The sequence below is a fragment of the Cyrtonyx montezumae genome, unplaced genomic scaffold (genome assembly GCF_038088225.1).
Source record: "Cyrtonyx montezumae isolate F1298 unplaced genomic scaffold, pur_monq_1.0 scaffold_3, whole genome shotgun sequence".
NCBI lineage: Eukaryota > Metazoa > Chordata > Aves > Galliformes > Odontophoridae > Cyrtonyx > Cyrtonyx montezumae.
The window spans coordinates 117,091,918-117,113,172 of NW_027072034.1; the positions used below are offsets into that span (position 1 = coordinate 117,091,918).

At 42.2% G+C, this 21,255-nt stretch overlaps 1 protein-coding gene across 1 annotated transcript in view; it reads right to left on the minus strand.

The window, feature by feature from the left end:
* Positions 1-14,446, minus strand: part of TRIM24 (tripartite motif containing 24) — a 59,785-nt gene extending 45,339 nt beyond the window's left edge. The window contains exon 1 of the mRNA XM_065743143.1: positions 13,938-14,446. Coding sequence (XP_065599215.1) covers positions 13,938-14,298 — 361 coding nt within the window. The 5' untranslated portion in view covers positions 14,299-14,446. The remainder of the gene's footprint in view (positions 1-13,937) is intronic.
* Between the last annotated feature and the right edge of the window lie 6,809 nt (positions 14,447-21,255).

Consider the following 21,255-nt stretch of genomic DNA (forward strand, 5'->3'; position numbering starts at 1 on the left):
ACATACAAATTTTGTAAAATGGAGCTCTCTGTAATAATTAGACCTGCAAGCAACTGGTTTTGCCTAAAATGAAGTAGGCATTACAGAATAAATTAATTAAGTTCACATAAGGTGAATTTCCTCAATTTTACACGAGTCTTTATTGAAATGTTACCTACAGAGATTTTAGAACAGAAATTACTGAGTGGGTCAGATTCACACATAGTTCTAGTGTTTTTTGTTTGTCTATTTTGTTTTTCAAATATGCAGAACAGTTAATGTTAAGAGAACGTTATTTTAGAGACTGAAGACAGTGCCAGATAGAAGATTTATTGTACAATCACACAGAACATTTGGGCATTTCAGTTATGACCCACAGACTTCTTTTTGTCTCATTGTGCAGACTCGCACCATTCCTATTTGCAAGGTTTCTCATTAAAAATGCACGAGGTTGAGGTGAAACTGGATATACAGACACAGGTTATGCTCTTCTGTTAAAAACAAACAACTTAATTTGAGACTGTATCATTTGCAATAGTGCCTGAATCAATTTTAAAAGGTAATTGCTGCTTTCCTCTTGTTTCTCATTAAGTCAATCCTGGTGCTGCAAAATTGGCAACTTCTTCAAACCAGTTTGTTCCAGAAAAAGCTGCTCCTATCTAGTTGTGACAGCCTGCTGCTGCTAGTGGAGGGAGATAGGTTAAACCAACGAGCAAGCAGACCTCAAGGGGAAACCAGCACCTACTACCAAAACAGAAACACTCCAAGCAACCACAAATCTAGCAGACAAGTTTATCAAATTTCAAATGCTTTATATACCACCTTCTGAAACATAAATAAGTGAAAAACAGACAAAGAACACTATCTGCAATCCCCCACTCCCCCTCTGAAAGAGTGTTACAGGCCAGTTTTTATGCTGCAGTGCATTGACTTTCTTGGAAAGCACTGCAGAGCTGAATTAAAATATTTCAGCTGCTCTGTGAAATGGCTCATTGTTTTTGCCGTACATGCCCAAGCAACATTACAGATATCACACAGTGGACTTCATCTAATTGTAGAAATGGACATCAGCCCTCCCAAATTCAAAATACTTTAGGAAATTCTGAATGGACGGTTTACATTCACATCCAAGGCTGTCCAATGCATTTTCTTCAACACTGTAATTATAAACATCACACTGGTAACAAAGAGAAATACTGCCACTGTGGGACAAACAGTGTTTAAGTACTAGATTATTAATAAAAACACCTCACTGCCTTGCAATGATCTTAAATGATGCAGAAGCTTCCAGCAATTATGCCAATTTTCATTGTTGTCTGCGGTAAGCACTTCTTTCATCAAAATTAAAATACATACCTTCAAGTTCTGAAATTGTCAAGTATTTCCAACTTACATTTAGGAGATATGTAATGAATTCAAGTACACAAGACGAAGTTACAAGCAAGGAGTTTTAATATTCAGTGATATCCTCACATCATTTTCTCCAAGCAGAACAGCAACTTAAAACAGTAACATGCTGAAAGATGTTTTGATACAGTCCAGATACATACATTCTACTGAAATATCATTATTATTTAAAAAAAAATAGCACTGAAATGAAAATACTGTTCTACCAGAAAATATAGAAACAAAATAGACCTCACATTGCAGTTGTGAGCACTACACTACTAGTAGTCATTAGCTTTTACAAAGAAATTTCATATAGTCTGCTCTTATCTTTTAGATTTTCCATCTACTATTGGCTCATGTAGACACACAGCAATGCCTCTATTGTCAGAAAGAATAGTTACAAAGAAGTAGATATAAACAGATGATCATTTGGGCAGTTGAAAACAGACAAACAAAGCCCTTTTGGCTAACAAAGAAATTGTTTCTTTTAACCCTTTGTTGAAAAGATAACACTTTTACTCCAATGTGGGACATGACTTAGTCCACTCAGTTCCTCCATTTAGTCCTAGCATTTAATTGCTGTTTTAGAAAATACCATAATATTCCCATCAACTCTGAGCAGGTGTTAAGTTAAAGGTAAAAAAAAAGACTCTAAAACAATTTTGAAGAATTTGAACCAAATTAAGGGAACTAAGTTGGGAGCTGCACTGGGGACAACAATAAGTAAGTCCTTAAGAGTACTTCATGAGAAATGTCAACAAAAGCAGGAACACTAACGCAATAGAGGATCTTCAGCAAATTCATCTTACTTCCTCTTGAATGCTCAATGCACCTGAGCACTCTTTTTTTTTTCCCACAGCTTTCCTCCCATTTTTAATAGCAACACCACTGAATAACAAGAAACTACTGATCAGGACTTGGAAGAAAAGCCTCCCTGGCCCACACTTTCTGAGCCTCTAGCCTATGGCAAGCAATTCAGGTGCCTGAACAGATATACCTAATTGAGGAGGATATCCTGCCTGGCTTCCAGCTACTCTTCCAAAAGGAAATCAATCTCCTGTGCATTGTACATCTGGACCTGTTTTGGACATCACAGTGATCCTACCAATTCAGAAGTAGAAGTCACTCTAGCTTGGACAGCTGAACCTCACCCCATTTCCTCAATTTTGTGCTGCTTTGATATTACAGTTAGTACAGCCCATTTCAAATCACCAGTACAAAAGACTGCAGAGGGGCATACAGAAGATAGCTCTTACATAGTATCTGAATAACCTGCAGTCTGCAGCTCCAAAACAAAACTCGTTAATATAACTTCAGTTACAAAATGCAGAGCTATCAACTTAATTGCAGTGCTTGCTGCATCCTTTAGTATTCTACTAAACTGATAAATGTTTCAAAGTTCTGTTCAAGGAAGAACTCACACTTCAAAAAGTACTCAATACCTCTCTGTTGTGTTTCCTTCTTTACCACAGAAGTAAGATGCCCATGAAGCAGATCTCTAACAGAGAGAAGGAGGGATTTAATATGTACTTATCAATAAATCCTGAGTACTTACAAAAGCACACTTTCAATCTGTGCTGGAATTAATGCTATTATGTAACAAGCACTGCCATTATTAACCTGGTAATCTTTTCAGGGTTTCTAAATTAATTAGAACAAAAATCTTGCTATTAGCAGGGACAGAGACAATGGAATGGCACAAACAATATCTGATTAAAACTCCTACTGACAATCTTAGTTAATAAGAAGCAAAAAAGAAGGCACTTTCTACTTCCTGCAGTTTCCATCAAGGAGGTATAAGCACTCTGCACAAAGTTAGCATTGGAATAAAAAAGTAAACATCCAAACTATTTTATTTATTAGAGCAAAATGACTTCAAGGTTCCCAATTCCAGTCTATTCTGTCCATTTCCCATATTCAAAAGCTTTGTCATACTAAAGCTTGAATGTCACAAGCAGGATTTTTGCATTTATGAAAAAGTAATTGTTAATAGCACAGAAATAACACTGACTTACTATACACCAGAGTAAATCCATAAAGTTAAGGTTTGCACTTGAAAGAGGTTTAAAGTTTCTTCAAAGTGTTGCCAGCATTTTAATACTTTGGGTGGGATTCATTTGTCTGTCAATTTACATGAAAGACCCTTCGTGGTCAATGTAGACCTAGGCAATATGTGTAGTTAGGTCATGACTTTTCTCATCCTCCAAGCAGATGTCTAAGTACAGTCAGGTGAAGTTTACCTTAGAAATGATCTAATTCATTCAAATAATCACAAAATTACAGAATCATGGGTGTTCGAAGGGACCCCCAGGGATCATCTTGTCCAGCTCCCTGCTAAAGCAGGTTCACAAGCATACTGCCATCCACTATGGAGCATCCAGATGAACAGCAAGAATCCACCCAACAGTAACTACTGTGCATGTTTATAAGCATTGTTTATCTGGATGCAGAGGTACAGGAAAAAAAAGTCAACTCAATCTAAGCTAACTTCTGTATATGATCAGTGCCCCACAGCATTGCTGCAAGGCTTCAGAAAAGAAGGTGACCAGCTTTTCCCATTTCCTCATCACTTCAAAATTTTGAAGCTAAAAAACAACATATACATCGTAATGCTCATGCAGACTACACAGTCTCCAAGAACTAGCATTCATTACAACACACCATTGTTCCTGCTACTTGGACAATGCATTAATATGAAAGTTACTGAATCGAACTAATAAAAATGATCCCTCAAGAGACACTCAAGATTGATCAAGGAAGTGCAATAGTGATTTCAAAAAGGTGTCTGACAGCTCTCAGAAAATAGCAGGGTACAGAGACCACGGTTCTACTTGTGGTCTTGTTTCATATCTCCTGATATCCTTCCTCTCTTGCTGTAATCTGCAGAACTGAAGCATGAACTAGACACTGTGCTGGCAGACTTTAACATCTATAGCCACTAAAGAAATCTAGCCTTCATATGGATTCCCCTCACTTTCTCAAAAACAAAAAAAAAAAGTTGCTTAGGGAAATGAATGCTTAGGGAATGAATCTCCTGCCAGTGGTGGCCCTCACAAACATCACTCACCTATTCTTTAGTCACCTCATCTATTTCCATCTTCTTATGCAGTGCTGCCTGATAGGAAGGGTCATGTATTAGTTTAAATAATAAAGTTCTGGAAATACAATGTTTTGCTTCCAAAACCAGTTTGGGAACAAACTATGAGTATACTACTATTCTTATTACTTAGGGAATATTCATAAAAGTTCCTCCACAGTACTGTGGTCCTTAACCTATTTGGCAGGAATAATGACGAACAAAACACTTTACAAGGCAGAACAGCCATTCTGCTAAAGGTTTGAAGTCAGATATCCTACAACTTACAGCACCTACACTGTATTCTCAACAATCTGAATCCATAGAAAGGCAGACAAAGAAAGCCTTATTAAATCTGATCTCATCCCAATGGAACTGGAAGCAGGAAAAAGAAAAAAATTACTTCAAGAAATACCAACAAATTGGAACACAATACAATAATAAGTGTTACTAAATGGCCTTTAAAAGGATACTGGATTAGCATTCAATTTTAAAAGAAACTTCCTAAAGTATCCAGCGTACATGAAGGTCTTGCACAAAGTGTGTCCTCTTCCCTCCATTCCAGTCAGTTCAAGCTATTTAGAATACCCATATAGAAAGTCTTCTCTGTGTTGCCAGAAGAGCTGCCAGAATGATTATTTCTAGAATTTCATATATGTTATCTCAAAAGTATATATATATACACATACACACACACACATATAGAGAAAGAGATAACACTCAGGCAAGTTTTAAAGCTAATCTATCTTTCATTTCTCACATACAGAAGGAAGTGAGGAAAAGTTATAGAGAGCTTCTCAAAGGACAGAAAGTTTCTTTAACACTTGACTGAACTACTACTCACTTCAATCAGGGTACTGGTTCAAACAGCAGCTTTCTAGCCAATGGGTTATAACCCTCATAGTCTCACTGATGGAAAGAGAAAAGTATTTAAGGCCAAGCACTCTGCGGTTGGTACGGCCAACAGCTCACAGGCATGAGAGAGAACAATAGCTACTACGTGATGAAAGACCCCCTAAAGTAAGGAATTAAACTACTGAGGGCTAAAACCTAATTGTTTAACAAGCAAAGGCATTCCTAGAAGTAGGATTCTGAACACACCAAAGCACATTTCTACCTTTGAAGTGTACGGCCTCCAGGGTTCCAGCATTCCCAGTACACTCAGTCAACACATTCCTGAGATCTTGCTTTTACATGCTACATATCATGATGCAGCTGTATGCCCTTTCAGCAGAGCTTGTCTGCTAAACAGACCATCTTCACCTCTGCTGCTGACTAACTCATTGCCCTCTACCCTATCTTTTCACCTTGAGGCTCAAAGTTGAATTGTCGCTTTAGTTTGAAACTGTCAGTACAACCCAGAGAAGTCTTCCAAAAAGGCAATGATGATTCAAAGCCCGATATATATTGATATGCATACACATATACATATTTCAATTCACACTTTTGCTGTTCAGGCTGATTTTGCACCCTCTTCATTTCCAGGAATGGGCCTGTCAGCACTGGGCTGTTTGACTGAAGCACACCCAGACTAACAAAACCTCACAGTCTAACAACATCAGTGCTCTACCACATTAACAATGTATGCGTGGCAACATACAGTCTCCCCACTAAATCTTCAAATAACTGTTTATACTCAAGCCTCAAGAGACAACTGTATTGAGTAACAGGGAGCATTCTCTTGCTCAACTTTGTTTCATACCTGACTTTGCAAGACTGTTTCTTGTTAAGAATTGTGTTATTCTGTTACTTCACACAACCATTTCCTGCTTTGATGAGAAACATTTGCTTCATACAAAGCTCTCTCCATCCTTCAGAGAAAGGAGTTCCAGCAGAAATTCAGTCAGTTCAGCTATTACAGTGAGGTTCAAAGTGCATTTATGCAGCAAATATGTTTATGGGTTTCTCCAAAAGTAATGCCTCCTATTTATTTCCATGGAAACTACAACAGACACAAAGAGCACAATAACACTGCGGTCAATGGATGCCAGGTTTTCCGCATGGAGGAATTCAATGACACACCTTTGCTTCATACACACTTCCACATCAGGCATCTTTGTCAGTGTTCCTCTGCTGCCATCTGTCAAACGGCAACAACACGTAATTGGTGGGGAAGGTTCAGCCTCTCCTGCCATCCCATCAGTATCTGCCTCTGAGTCAATGTTATAAAATGGGAGGCATTACTTTCAGTGCTGTCCTTGCATTTTAAGCAGCCAATGACTCAAACACTATCGAATTGTTGAGGTAAAATCTAACAGCATTGTTGGAACTTTTCTATGACCTTTAAATTAGCCAAAAACCACACCCTCTCCCTCCTTCTCCCCCCCCTTCCCTCCAAAAAAAAGAAAAATAACAAAAGCACCATTAAGCTGTTACAACAGAATAAATTTAAGTAAGAGGCAATAAATCCATTAGAAGTTTTTTTAAAAAGCAAATGTTATAAGTGCTATGGGAAACACCAATAGGAAACTACTCAAGGGAATAACACCAAATATTTTCACTCCAGATCACAAAAAGCTGGCAGAAATCACATTGTCATTCACTTTCACTGACTGCTCCCCATTTCATCCAAACCCAGGGACAGCAGTCCCTTCAACACCACTGAGCAGGCTTGGTTCACCTCTGCACTGCAGGGAGGAAAGCTGGTAGAAGCCCATGTGGAAGAACCGCCTTTTGATACAACTGTGATCCCAGAAATGACACAATCTTTTGGTTCTTCCCCCCTTCCCAGCACATTACTCTGTATTTTCACAGGGACTTCCAGCTGCGTTGTCAAACCCACTTCATTTAATAGTGCTAATAACCATAGCCTAAGCAGCTACTAGAACTCAACATTTTTACTTCAATTTCCATTAATTACAATATAACCAAATCTTTGTTAACATTAGGAAATGTTGGTATTACTCGTAATTCAGCTGGAACATAGGTTTAGCACATAAGCAACAGGGCCCAAATTCAAAATATAGTCACATCAAAACTCACTTTGAAATTCAATTGGTTTTGGTTTTCCACTGCTTCTTTTTTAGATTAGGCATAACAGGGAAAATACCAGCTTAACAAGTTTACTAGTGGTGGGCAATCCCACTCAATAGCATGGAAATTCATTCCAGAGTATTGTGACACAAGCTTGACACCACTAGCTTTTCCTGCATGAAAGAGTGGCTTCTTTGACAATACTACATTCAGAAGAAAGAGTTTCCATGTAATTCCTTCCTTGAACATGACAGGCTGGTTAAAGCAGAGTGAACAAAGCCAATCTATAGCATGGATGCAAGTTATCAGGCCAACCCAAAAGCCCACTGGCACAACCTGCCAGCTCTTCAGAACGCTTCTGCTATGAATAAACTGAACAGAATTAGGTTTGCCCCCCGAGGATTTAAACCTTAAAAAACTAAAAGGAAAAAAAAAGTCAAATTTGACTGTTCAGAACTTGCTACGTAACTTCTACATGACTTCTAAATCCACTGAAGTGGCTACACCACTATGGAGGTTTTGACACTCATCTGATGTTTCTGGCAGCCTCAGTGTTTCTGCCTCCCACTTGATAGTTGTGGGGAAAAAAAGCAAGAATGTAAATGCGTATCTATAACATATGTTCTTTTCAAAAATACTTACTCCTTGATTTTGTTACAGGTTAAAGAATTCATTTCCTGATGGTGCTACAGTAGAAGTAACACTTGTGAAAGGATGCATAGAGGCAACCACATATGTGTATGTATGTGGGAGTATGTATATATAAATAAAATATGTATTCTCTGTAGCTCTAAAGATGGAGGGAATTCACTTTAATCAAGCAGAAATACGTGAGATGAAATGGAAATAAACATATGCAGCAGGCAGATCAAAAACATCTTTAGTCTTCATAGACTACCAAGAGCTGGCAGAACAATAGAGTTTCACCATAAGAAAGCTCAAAGGAAGCTATTATGTCCTTCAAACTCACTAATAAGGACCCTAACTATCAGACCTAAAAAAGGAAAGATCACATTATATACAGAAAAATAAGAAAATTAAGGATATCTCAAAAGCTATGTTTTCAAGATAAAATGAAGTGATGGCATCACAAAGTCCAGATGACAGCAGATATCAAGATCAGCTGAGAGTCTGAAAGAATTTAAAGCTATCTAGAATTGAGAAAGACTGAGCACGGCACATAACAGAACAGTGGATGCCATCTGCATACATGATGGGATATCAAGGGTTAGATCCTCATTCCAACACCTCACAGACCTCCAGCTTATACTGGTGTAAGAGACTATTATTTCATACCATTGTCTCTAAGTTTGCTGATGAACATGTCCGAACATGTCCAAGAAAGTCCTGGGCAAGGGTTGCAAAATCCTTTGTCTAAGGGACAAGCAGATGTCCTGGGGCAACGAAAGAGAGATAAGCTGCAGCTCAGTGATCGCTTAGCACTCTTTTGTGAGGTACTGATCTCCGTGGGGAGATAGCCATCTCAGGAGATGCTTGCCTGACACGCTAGCAAGGGATTTGTCAGGTAGGCAAGAAAAATGGAGGATAAAAGAGGGATCGACCTCCACAGGGGGGGTGTTTTTCCATCAGAAACCTCACCAGCTGATCCCTGCTGCTGAACTCCCTCCTGGGCCTGCTGCCCGAGACATGCTGCTTTCTCCTGGACATCGACGCTCCTACGAGGTGTTCTACCATCTGAACTCTCACGAGCTGATCACTGTTCGCTGCTTCCCAGAGAGGCCTTCTCTTAAGAGACCTCATGAGCTGATCACTTTTCGCTGCTTCTCCGGTGCTGGCTGACGCTGTTCCTGTGCTGACCCGGTGCCGCTTCTCCAGGACAGCTGCTTGCTGCTCAGGGCTGCCCGTCGCTGCTGCTGTTCTCCCCGCTTCTGCCGCCCCTGCTCTTCTGCCTCGGACTGTCGGAGCCGCTTGCAACCGGACCGCCCCTAGGATCCTGGCTGGTGACTATCCCTGCGTTGTACAAATCTTTGCTTCTTTCCTATTGCTCACCTTCCCTCCCCTATCACGCTTAACAGTGTCTCTGCCTTTCCCATCTCCCTGGTCAATATTGGTAATAAACTGGCCAGACCAACATTTGAACCGTTGTTTCTTAATCTCACGCCGGGTATACACATAATCTAAGAACCTCGTCTCCCTCCTTTATATTGGAGCATGACAACTGGTAACCAAGTATTTCCAGGCATTAATCAGCTAAAATACGCAACATGAACAACATTGAAATCCTTCTTTACTAACTGATGTATTTATTCCTTAATTAAGAGCAAGCATCAAATGTATTCGAGCTGTTAGTTCAGACACCCCTCGAGAATTTATATCCTGGGAGTGCCCAAGCATTACATGTTTTAACAGCTTCATACAGATTAGTTTGCTCATTGACAAAGAAGAAATATTCCCCTCCATTATTTTTGCTATTGACACTAGTCAAGATTTAATTAGTAAGATTTAATACCTGCATAAAATTTTGCTATGCATTTCCACAACCAAGTTTTTCTACACTACATCCTGAGATTTATTTATTGTTGTTTATTCTTTGTCATCAGCCTGTACAAAGAACAAGCACAAAAACATGCTCACAGAATGAAGCAAAATTAATAAGTTTAAAAAGAAATAGAATCTCAACCTAACTTTGTGGTTAACATGAACCTCTGTGAGAAGCTGAAAGAAAGCATCCTTATCTCAAGGATTGTTCAGCAGCATCCACCCAAGGCTACGATCAAAACAGTAAGAGGAACTTGTGTGGTTGAGTGACCAGAATCTGCTCTTGATTGAAGTTTGCAGGTCAGGCTGACTTCCAGGGTTGTTATGGAGTAAGTGACAACCATGCAGACAGTATTGCATGCTCAACAGCCCTCCAGGTGGTGGGAGGTGTGTGACTGTTGCATAATATACAATCACCCAACTGCAGATGACCACACAGGGGGAGCGCATGCTAAGAGCAGAACAAGGAAGATAAAAAGAACACAGACTCTCCACCAAACTGCAGCTGTGAAGGTCAATAATATGTCTGACCAACCTGCAGCCCTCTAGGGACCACTGGGACACTGCTGGACACATGGTAGTGACTTCCCATTTCACAGCCCCTTCACAAGAATTCCTCAAGAATTCCTCTCTTCGCTATTGGTAACTTCCCCGTCTTCCTCACGTTCCTTAACTCCTCAGAATTTGTAATAAACCAGTCAGTCAACATTTGACCCCACTTGTGTCTTAATCTCATTTCAGATGTGTACATACATTTGTACATCAAATCAGCTCCTCCAACAATTGGAGTGAGACAACCCCTCACACAAAAAGTTCCACAGAAGCCCAATGATGTTCAGATACTCCGCTATGAATACTCAACTACTCAGCCAGTCATTACGCACTGCTCCGTGCAAAATTTGGGTAAATGGTGGTTTAAAAAATGGTGGTTTTCCAATCACAGATTCCTCACATACACCAGTAATTTATTCACCACCAAACAATGAAGAAGGGCTATTTTAGAAACAAAAGGGAAATGCACAAGAAGTTAGCCAAGATACTGAGCAGCAGACAAGCATCACATTTGCAGACTCACTCTCACAGCGTTCCTCGTGGTTCATGTTTGTGTCCAGCAGCCTGTTGTTGGCAGTGCAACCCCAAAATCAACAAGTAAGTTGCAAGTGGCAATTCAAAAAGCAAGCCGTGAGTTTTCTGATTCTAACACCCCCAAAAATCACACAGCTGTCTGTGCAACACTGTTGTTGGGGAAGTAACTGTGAGCGAGTTACCAAAGGACTTATCATTCTCTTCAATAGACCTTACCCCATGAAGCTCTGGGAGACTGGAATGTAAACTGTGTCTAAAGACATACAGGAGGTTCTTTAGTATGTGCTGTAAATCCTGTCCCGGTTGGGAGGCCTGTCATCACTTATCACTGTTGTCTGGGAGAAGCTAGGGCCAATTAACTGATAAGAAGAACAGTTAGAAAGCAGGGATCTATAGTCTGTAAGTGAATGGTATATAAGATGTATCTTGAACACAATAAACCAGAACCATTCTGAGACAGAACTATTCAGATGCTAGCAGAACTGAGAACTCTCTAATTCGTTGATGCGCACTGACATCTACACCTCAGAAATATCAGAGACCAGAAACTCCCAAGTATTCTTTTCTATAGAAAAAAAGACATTTCCAAATGGAATGCACATGACAATACAAAGCATAATCATGCTGCAGATGGCCTCACTACCAGGCTACCTCCACAGGAGGAATACTGACTAACACATACCACAAGAAACCCCTCGTGTCTTGACACCTGGCATTGTCACTGTCCACATTGACCTGCGTGTCAAGTGTGTAACACCACAACTCTCAGTTCACTCAAGATTCTCAGGTCTAAAAGATTAACAGCTAATAAGGGCGCACTGTAAAAAATAACTTCGCAGGGAGAGAGCCAAATATCTCCCAGGTTGTCTTCAAAGACAAGTAGTATAGCAAAGGAGCATTTCTGCTTGGAAGTGGTTTACTGAAGACAGAAAGCTGATGAATAGGAGCCTACATATCCAGACGATACTAGAAAATCGTTTTTTTAGTTCCCTGTTTCTCAGCTAATGTGGATATTAGCACAGCACGACGCTCCTTCCCAAGGCTGGTGCACTCAGGCACTTGTCAAATCAGAGCCTTTCCTTTGTTCAAGGCTGACTCCCTCCTGCCAGTCTTTCTCCAGGCGCCTTTTTGTGCCTGGTACTGCTCAGCACACGTGCATAAGCAGCCTTTCTGTTTACCTTTCAGGAGTTTTTCATAGTTTGTTCTTCTACTGTGGCCCTTACACAGAATACTGCTTCCAGCAAGCAGCTTCCATGCTGCTTATTTCTTCAGCATAGTCACATATCTAATAACCTACATAATATGAGGAATTTATTTTCCAGCTTTCTAAGCTTACACTCTGCTGTTCATTACTTCAGATCACTTCTTATACACGTTTTGTGCACCATATTACTAGAAGTGACAGATTTACACTGTTTTGTCCCTTCTTCCATCTTATGAGGCTTCAGGACTTCCTTCAATCATAACACATCTCTCCTCACCATAATCAGCTTTATAAGGTGACACTATTTTTTGGGACCCTAAGGTAAGTTTACAAGTGCTTTACATCAGCTGTAAAAAAATCTAACTGGTATGCAAGTCACTATCACCTCAGTGTTGCCAAAACAGCAACAAGGAAACACCAAAGGAACATGACAAAGAGTGTGAGATCTACACAGGTTTCTTCTTCCCATTGGACAGTTAACAATAGCGTGGAAGCACACATGACAAGAATCCAAGCAGGATAAAAACTGGTACATCTGTATATTTGAAGAACACAGAGGAGTATGCACTGTGCTGTTCATTCATACAGAATGAACTCACATAGTCAAAAAGAGTGAATGGAGGTACCAGTTCACTGCTGCTACAGTTCATTGTTTTAGCTGTGCTTTGTTCTTTGTAAGCAGACGTTTGAACAGCACTTTCATCTTTTCATTCTTAAGATGCATCTCATTTTATGCTCAACGACAAATTTCTATTTCTGCTATATTTAAATATAACATCTGGGAATTGAGCTACGCTATTCGTGACCTCGAAATGCCTAAGATGATTACATGCTCCCTCAACCTATGTTGTAATTTCTGAGCTAGCTGCACCTCTGCCCCCATTTCTCATTTCCAAGTCCCTTCTTGAAATATCCCATCGTCCACCAAAGTTTGATCTCTTCATGTTCTCCCATGCAGGAGTTCAGCTCTACACTGAGATGTAAGTGCAATGGCATCTCCTGGATACGACAAGTTTAAATACACCAGCTCTGGGTCTCTCTGATTTTCTCCATTCTGGAAGTTCTGATGAGACAGCTGGCTCCTACCTAAACTGAATGTTAAAATTAAAGGCTGAATGAACATATTAACGCAGGCATCCACGCTGAGGAATAGGCAACACACACCCTGCTAACAAACTTCTCAGGTACGTCCAAGCAAGGTTCCAATTGTCCCAAGTATTTAGAGAGAAGGTTTTATTTGATTAGGGTTGCAGAATTTTCTACTTGAGCACCCAGTGCACACCTCAAAAAGCACAACCACATCTCCACTCTCAACTCCTATAATGAAAACCGAGCTTCTTCACGTTTTCTCCTCTGTACGCGTTCTCCAGGACCTTCCCCGTTCCCACCAGAGGACGCTTGCGGGAATGAAGCCGCAGGTCGGAGAGCTTCTCAAGAAGCTCTCACACGAGCTCCCACAGCGGGAGAGGACCTAAAGCAGAACTTCCCCGAGCATCCCCTGCCCTCCGAGCCACGCTTCCGCCGTCCCTCCGTCCGTCCCGCGGACAGGTGCCTCCCCAGCGCCCGGCGCGAGGATGACACCCGCAGGACTTCCTCGGCCCGAGGTGGGAAATTTGAACGAAAGAAAGGGAAGGCCGACCACGCCCCCCATCACCCCACCTCCCCGCCCACCGAGCTCCCTTCGCGACACCCCGCCGCCTATCGCGACACGCGCATCCCCAGGGGCCTTACCAGGCGTGCAGTGCAGGGGCGACGGTCCGGGCGAGGCGGGGGGGGGCGGCGGCTCCTTGGGGGGGGCGGCGGGGGGCAGCATGAGGTAGCGGTCGGGCTGCGGCAGGCAGCGCTGGCACACCGAGTGGAGGCAGGGCAGCAGCTTGGGCTGCCGGCTTTGGATGGGCTGCCCGCACACGCCGCAAGTGTCCAACAGGTTGAGCGGGGCCGCCTCCCCGCCGCGCTCCGCCGGGCCCTGGCGGCTCTCGGCCTCGTTCTCCCCGCTCAGCGCCGGCGCCCCGCTCCGATCCGCCGGGCACGGCACCCCCCCGGCCGCGGCCGCGGCCGCCGCTACTACCGTCGCCGCCGCTTCTTCTTCCATTGTCCTGAGCCGGAGCGTCGGATAGAGGCGGGGCGGACCCGTCGCCCGCCGTCGTCCGTCCGCCCGCCTTCCCGCGCCGACACCCACCCCGCGCGCGGGCCGCGCTGTTTGTGTGCCTACCCCGGGAGGAGGCTGCCCCGCCGCGCCACACGGCCAACAGCCGCCCTCGCCCCGCCCCGCCCCGCCCCCTCTAAGCCCCGCCCCACTCCTCTCCCCCTCCGTGACACGCCCCCACGCAGGACACACCCCACACCTACGTGCGGCGCGAACTTTCCCAGCCCGCCCTAGCCCCACACAGGCCACGCCCCTTTCTAAGCCCCCCCTACGCCCCGCCCCTTCTAAGCCCCCCGCCTCCCCAGGCCCAGTCGCTTCTGGCCAGGGTCTCGCTCCTGTCTATAGTGCTCGCCCCCCCAGAAAAACCCTGCGCCCCACCAGCCCACATGCACTTTGTTAATGACTTCCAGCTGCTGCATCCCCTCAGCTCCTGACCAAGTGGCTGCCTGCTCATGTGCACATCGAGCAACTGCTTGGGCCCAAGGGGTCTCCATCAGATAGGTTCTTGTGGCTGTCATCCTTCAACCCCTCTCATTGGGCGGGGTGGAAATTTTGGCCTGTGTTCAATTTGGCCCATGGCTTCAGTGCCACTGTTTGCAGGCGCATCACCCAGTTGAAGTTAGTAGGCGATCAGTAAAACTTAAAAGGTACAGTTCTGGTTTGGATGCACCTTTTTGCTGAATCAAATGTTTAAACTTAAGTACACGCGCTGACGTAGAACATCGCCTACATATTGGTCACAGGTCAGTCATAGGCTGATTCAAGCTCATGCCAGATGGCTCAGTAGCCCACTTCCTGGCAATCCCATCTAGATCAGAGATAAATGACATTCCTGCTTCCAAATACCAACACGGCTATATCCTCTCAGCTCTCATCTTGCCAACAAACAGGGAAGCACACCAGCAGCACCTTTCTGAAGCACCTTCTGCCTCCCGGCCTGGCTCAGACCCTGCCCTCCTCTCCTCACTCCCATCTGTCTGGCATCATATGATGGTGTTCTGCTAAGTCCTTGTGACAGGAGCTAACGTGCCGAGAGTGTGTAAATGCTAAATGATGAAACAGCTTCAGGAATTAAAAATAAGGACGATGGCATGAGTTCTGTAAGGTGAACAAAGCAACAAAAACGCCACTGGGATAGCCTGTCAGGAGGCAGGTGATAACTGAAGTTCATCTGATTAGTTTTAATGGCAAACGATCCAGAAGTCAATGAAAAATGTATTTCTAATAAATTATAGGAAGCCGTAAGTTCACCAGACCAGTTTCTGCAACTAGAGTTAGCTGTTTTTCAAGTAGGAGTCTGGACAGAAAAATACAGACTGTCTAAAAGCACGAAGGCCGCCTGCAGGGGGTTTGAGCAGGTGCTTTTCCCCTTGATCCACCTGCATCCTAGTAATATTAATATATAAAATTTTGTTTCCTGCAAAGATTGTTTGCTTGGAATGTTTGCAAAGCGCACTAGAACTGTGCCGTAAAATCTGTAATCTCATGACATCCAAAACAGCATCTTCTTTAAAAATAAATGTTTGAACTTGTATGATTTGAATGTAGATCCCTGCTCTCCTTGCTGTTAGTGAGGGAACTGTACTAGGACTACTCAGGGCAGGAGCAAAAAGCAGTAAGAAGGAGCCATCCCAAGATAGCAGCCATTCACTATAGGAAGACAACAGTGCAAAGAGAAAAGCCTTGGAGTGTAGAACTGCATTTCTCAAACAAAACATGGGAACAGTTATTAAGATGCTGGACCCCCTTATGCTAACCTGGCTGCATGGTTTTCAGACCACAGCCACAATACACTGCCTCTGGCCATCAGAGTAAGAGATGTACTCTGTCTATCTCGTGCTGGCAGTTTTTTGGTTCAGGTGCTGCTGATAAGCAAGCCTAATTGGAATATGGAGAGTATGCAAAATAGTGCAGAGTCATTCCATTTCAGCATGCAGTCATGCCATATCAGGAACTATACCAACTGCCCAAGAACATGAATGGAGAACAGTTGTATCTGAAGAACTACTGATAAGAAAGAGAAAAATGGCACATACTGTATGACCATTAAAGGAAGAAGTTTGACTATCCATTAAGAACTTTATGTTATAAATATTTGTAGCTGCTAGTGTGGGTTGAGCTCCCCCACACAGTGACAGGCTGCATGGTGGCAATCTCCCCTTAAGCAGGTACACCATTCAAGGTTACTCCTCAGTGTTGAGAGATCCCTTATCTGATGCTTACAGTGAAGCAAGAGACATTTCTATATACATACAACATTGACGTACATCAAGCTTATGTGGCATTGCATACACATAAAGCAAGCTTAATTATTAGGCCTATAGTAGAAATTGTGATACCAATTAATCATCTCAGAATGTTTGACTGCACATTTGTTTAATCAGTAATTCTGTTTAAATAGTGGCTAATAAATTCTTCTGGTTAACTTCACAAGGAGGAGTTGTTTCAATAATTCACCTGTGACAAAGATCAGTGTAGTTGCCAAGATGGCGTACTCAGTTGCTGATCACTTACAGATGCATGGAGCTAACCCTTTGTCAAAATTCTTGGAAGAATGGGTATGTAAACATTGGGATAACTAGAATAAAGTAGAAGAATGTCCAAACATCACAAGAAGGAAAAATAGTGACAAAAAGAGAATCATATTCAAGACATTGGGAATATGTTCGGAAGCAGCAAGTCCATATAAAAAATGTAAAGAAAATGAAAAGAGTATGTTACAAGATGAGATTGAACACAGAAAGCAGCACAAAATACTTCTATCCCTGCAAATAGAACAATTACAGGAACAAATAGGGGAGAAAAGGAAAAACAAAGTGTAGAGGGCAGGGTAGAAATAATGATAACTCAGATCCTCAACCCCTCAGATCCTGTAAAGATCTGTAAGATAATCCTGTTCCTGGGAGGTCAGGATGAGGATATTTGGAATGACTGATCAAGAAAGTGACAAGGATGCATTGGATGTTTCAGAATTTTTCAGCAGCCTCTATTTCATGTAACTCACTTATGATGCTGAGTGAATTTACTGTAGCCTCTATTAGTAAAACTGAGTTATTTGCTGGACTCCAAGGTGGTGACCAAAAGGACCATTCCTTGGGATTCCCTTCAGTTGAGTAATTTGCAGGAAAAATGTAGGCAGAATCCTGGTGAAAATGTGATTAAGTATCTGTGGCATGTCTGACTAAACAGAGGACATTGTATTATGTTAGAGCAAAAAGAGGTAGGTGACTTCTGGGCACCAGAAGTGTTTTTAAATAAGGGACCAGACCCTAATGCTAGATCATATGCTAGATAGCATGTTTGGCAGGGGGCACAGACCCTCAGGAAAGAAAGGAGCCCACTATAAATACAACCATTAAGCAAATTATCTGCTGCCATGACAAAGGCAACCTGCATCTAGGTTATGAACAGAGGTGGACATGGTAATTACCCTACTGACCTTCAAGACATTAAACCACTAATAAGGGGAGTCACTGCAGTTTTGAAACCATACATCACTGCAAAAAGGGATGAGATGAAGAAAAATGTAGAGCATAATATGCAGGACAACTTGCCTTTGACCTAACCTTGACCTGGACAGAACTAAAGTACAACACTGATAATCACAGTTGAGAAATGTGACAGGAAAACACTTCAGCTGGGCCATGCGCTGAAGTAGACAGCAGATGGGTCAGACAAGTACAACAGTCTCCTTATAATCCCCAGCATCCTTTCTCAAGAGTCCCTTAATAAAATAATGGATTTCCAGGATTGATGTAATGAACTGTAGAGAAAAAAACCTTATCATCAAGCCTACCTCAGGTAGCTGTAAAGGTAGCTGAAAAGGGCTGACCACCTGGAACTATACTTAGTCTAATCCAGACTTTTCATAAACAAGGGGTACCGGGGAATTCAGAGCAAACCAAACAGCCCACTGCTCAGAAAAGCTTCACAAGTAATCCTTTTACTTCTCTTATGGAGGAATGGCAAACTTTGCAGACAAAAAAAAAAAAATTGAGTAAATCTTGGATGGCTGCTGTGCTGTCCTTCTGGAAAATTGAAGCTTGTCAATTAGATGATACAGACGGCCCTCACATTTATGTCCTAGGCAGACCCCAAATAGAAATAGTAAAATTTTTAATTGATGCAGAACTTTACATTTCAGTATTTTTCCTGTTAGACAGCTATTCAAGGCTGAAGTACTTGGTGCTGCTCTGAAAAATCTGAAAAATGTCTTTGGTCTTAAAGCAGCGGACAATTTGGTCTAGTTATTGCTAGGAGCAGACCATGACTCATTGGGCTCCTCAGTGCTTCACTGGGATGACAAATCAATAGAGACAAAATGAAGATTGTGACAAGGTGGTGCAGAGTCAGCTTAGAAAATGTGGAAGTCATGTTGACTGGCTGGAGGAAACATTCAGAAACAGATTACTTCATCTCTTCTACCATCTTCCATATTCACAGAAGAATTTGAGAGTTTGCTATGCTACTTGTTCTGTTCACGGTGCTTTATTATACCCTCTATTTGTTTGAGACACCCCGGTTAAAGCAAATTTTAGAAGTGCTATTATTCCCTCAGCATTTTGTCTTTTCTTTAGAAGTAGACTTTGTTACCGTAGCATAGGCCTTTGCCATTTTCAGTGTAGGTTTCTGCAAATTGCTGTACAAAAAGTACATTCTAGAGCTTCAGCTACAGAATGCCCTAGTCACTGAATGACTACCCAGCAGGACTTCTCAAGAAAGGGCTCATAATTAGGTGCTCCATACATTATTTTTAGACAAAAACAATTTACTTGTTGACTTTGATTTCTTCCTTTTGTCTCTGGTTCACTGTTTGCCTCCTTGCATTTCTAGATTTTCTAGTAGTCATGAGGTCTTACAAAATACAGTCCTTCCTGGGTTACCACCAAGTATTGGCATGTACATTTCCTCCTCCTGAGACAGCCATGTGACAGTAAATAATCTCCTTCCAAAGTTTTCTCACAGCCCAAAATAAAGCTATGGTGCTGGCAGTGTGACCTGGACAATTTTATCCTTCTTGTGGCAACAGGGAAGGAAGTGGCAGAGAAGACTCAGCACTCAATCTATATCATTAAAAAATGCTTCTGCCACTCTGGTCATCCCAGGAGGTGGATGTAGCAACCTTTTGTCCAGAATCCACAAATAGCAACACAAAGCAGTCACTGGGAGGTTCTACTCCAGAATATACAGCATTTTCTATTCCGGCTTCTCTCGGTGAATGGATCTCTTAATATACAGTTGTTTTCACTGTTGAATGAAAAGCATGAAATATAAAAGATGCTCTAGGGGTGAGATGAGTACATCAGAAAATCAGTTAGGGAGATGTATTATATTAGTCTTTCCAGCAACAGTGAACAAAGAGAATTTTACTTACCAGAACAGCTAGTATAAGCAGTGAATGAGCATAGTGCCCCACTAGCTAAGATGGCTGAAATAGAAATCTATCTACAAAATGGCTAAGGCCTGTAGGCTGCCATTTTGAATTCCACAATCATGAACCCATAAAGCTACAGTAAACTAAGTACTTGTCATCTCCTTCAGGAAAGAGTGAGAGAACATTCAGAAACCTGTCTCATGTTTTTTCTTAGGATTTTCAAGTTTATGTTTTCTGCTACAATTATCGAATGTACACACACAAAAAATGTTTTTCCCTTAGTTGAGGAGCGGTTCCTTCTTTGCATCCTATTTATATACATCAGTTACCTGAGTCAAATTCATAGATTCATAGATACATTAGGTTGGAAAGGACCCACAAGAACATCTAGTCCAACCATCCTCCTATCACCATCCCTACCCACTGAACTACTAAATCAAATCCCTTAGCACCACATCTAAACACTTCTTGAACAGCGCTAGGGATGGTGCCTCGACCACCTCCCTAGGCAGGCCATTCCAGTGCCTGACCACTCTTTCAGAGAAAAAATGTTTCCTCAAATCTAAGCACCTGGAAATTAAGCACCTGCCATTCCTCAAATTCAGCACCTGGAAAATAAGCAGCAGCACTCAAGAACCACTTGTCCATCTTCATCTCAGCTGGAAGCTCTCCACACCTAGGTCCAGCACCTAGGAGAGGACCAGCCACCTCCTGATGTTCCCAATGCTCCATTCAACATGCTTTAAGCATAAGCTGTGGATTAACAATGACACTGCACAGCTTAATATTAGTTTAATGTTCAGAGATGTCACAGTGCTTTTGTAAATTAACCCTAGGGTCATCTGATTAGGTATTATGGTCCCCTTTCACAGAAAACTTTTTTGCCTAAAGGAAAGGCGACATGACAATTCTGAATGTCTAGTAGATAAAAAATCACTGAAATGTATTCTTAGGGTTAACCATCCCTTCCATAGACAATTCCATGAACACACAGAATGAAATTGGCTAGCTATGAAGACATCGCAGTTTAATGTCTCCTAACAGTGCTTTAGCCAATTACGTTATCAACCAGTGACATGTCCCTTCTCTAAATCCCAACAGACCTCTGGAGACCAACTTCACTCTTAGGGATGAGTAAGATGCTAGTATTACCTGTGCAGAGATGCTGTGATTCAGAACTGAACCTGTTCCCTGCTTAAAGCCTGTGTTCCCTGTCTGTGCAGCATCTATATAAGTAGGGCATCCCATCACTGCCAGTACAGGCTGTCCCAGAGAGAATTTAAGAATGCACTTGCAAGTCCAGCCTGATGAGTTTTTAGATATTCATCTAAATAATCAGGCCGACAGACCTCATTCTTAAATTATCACAGGGCAGCTCCAAATCCATCACATCCAGTTTCTTTTCTGGCACATAAAATGCCAGAAATAGCTTTCTGCATCAGCACAAGTAACCCTGTTGGGTATTAGACTCATTTCAAGGAACTTGGGAATTATCCATTGGGGGGCACAGCTTCTGTTTGTTAAATCTC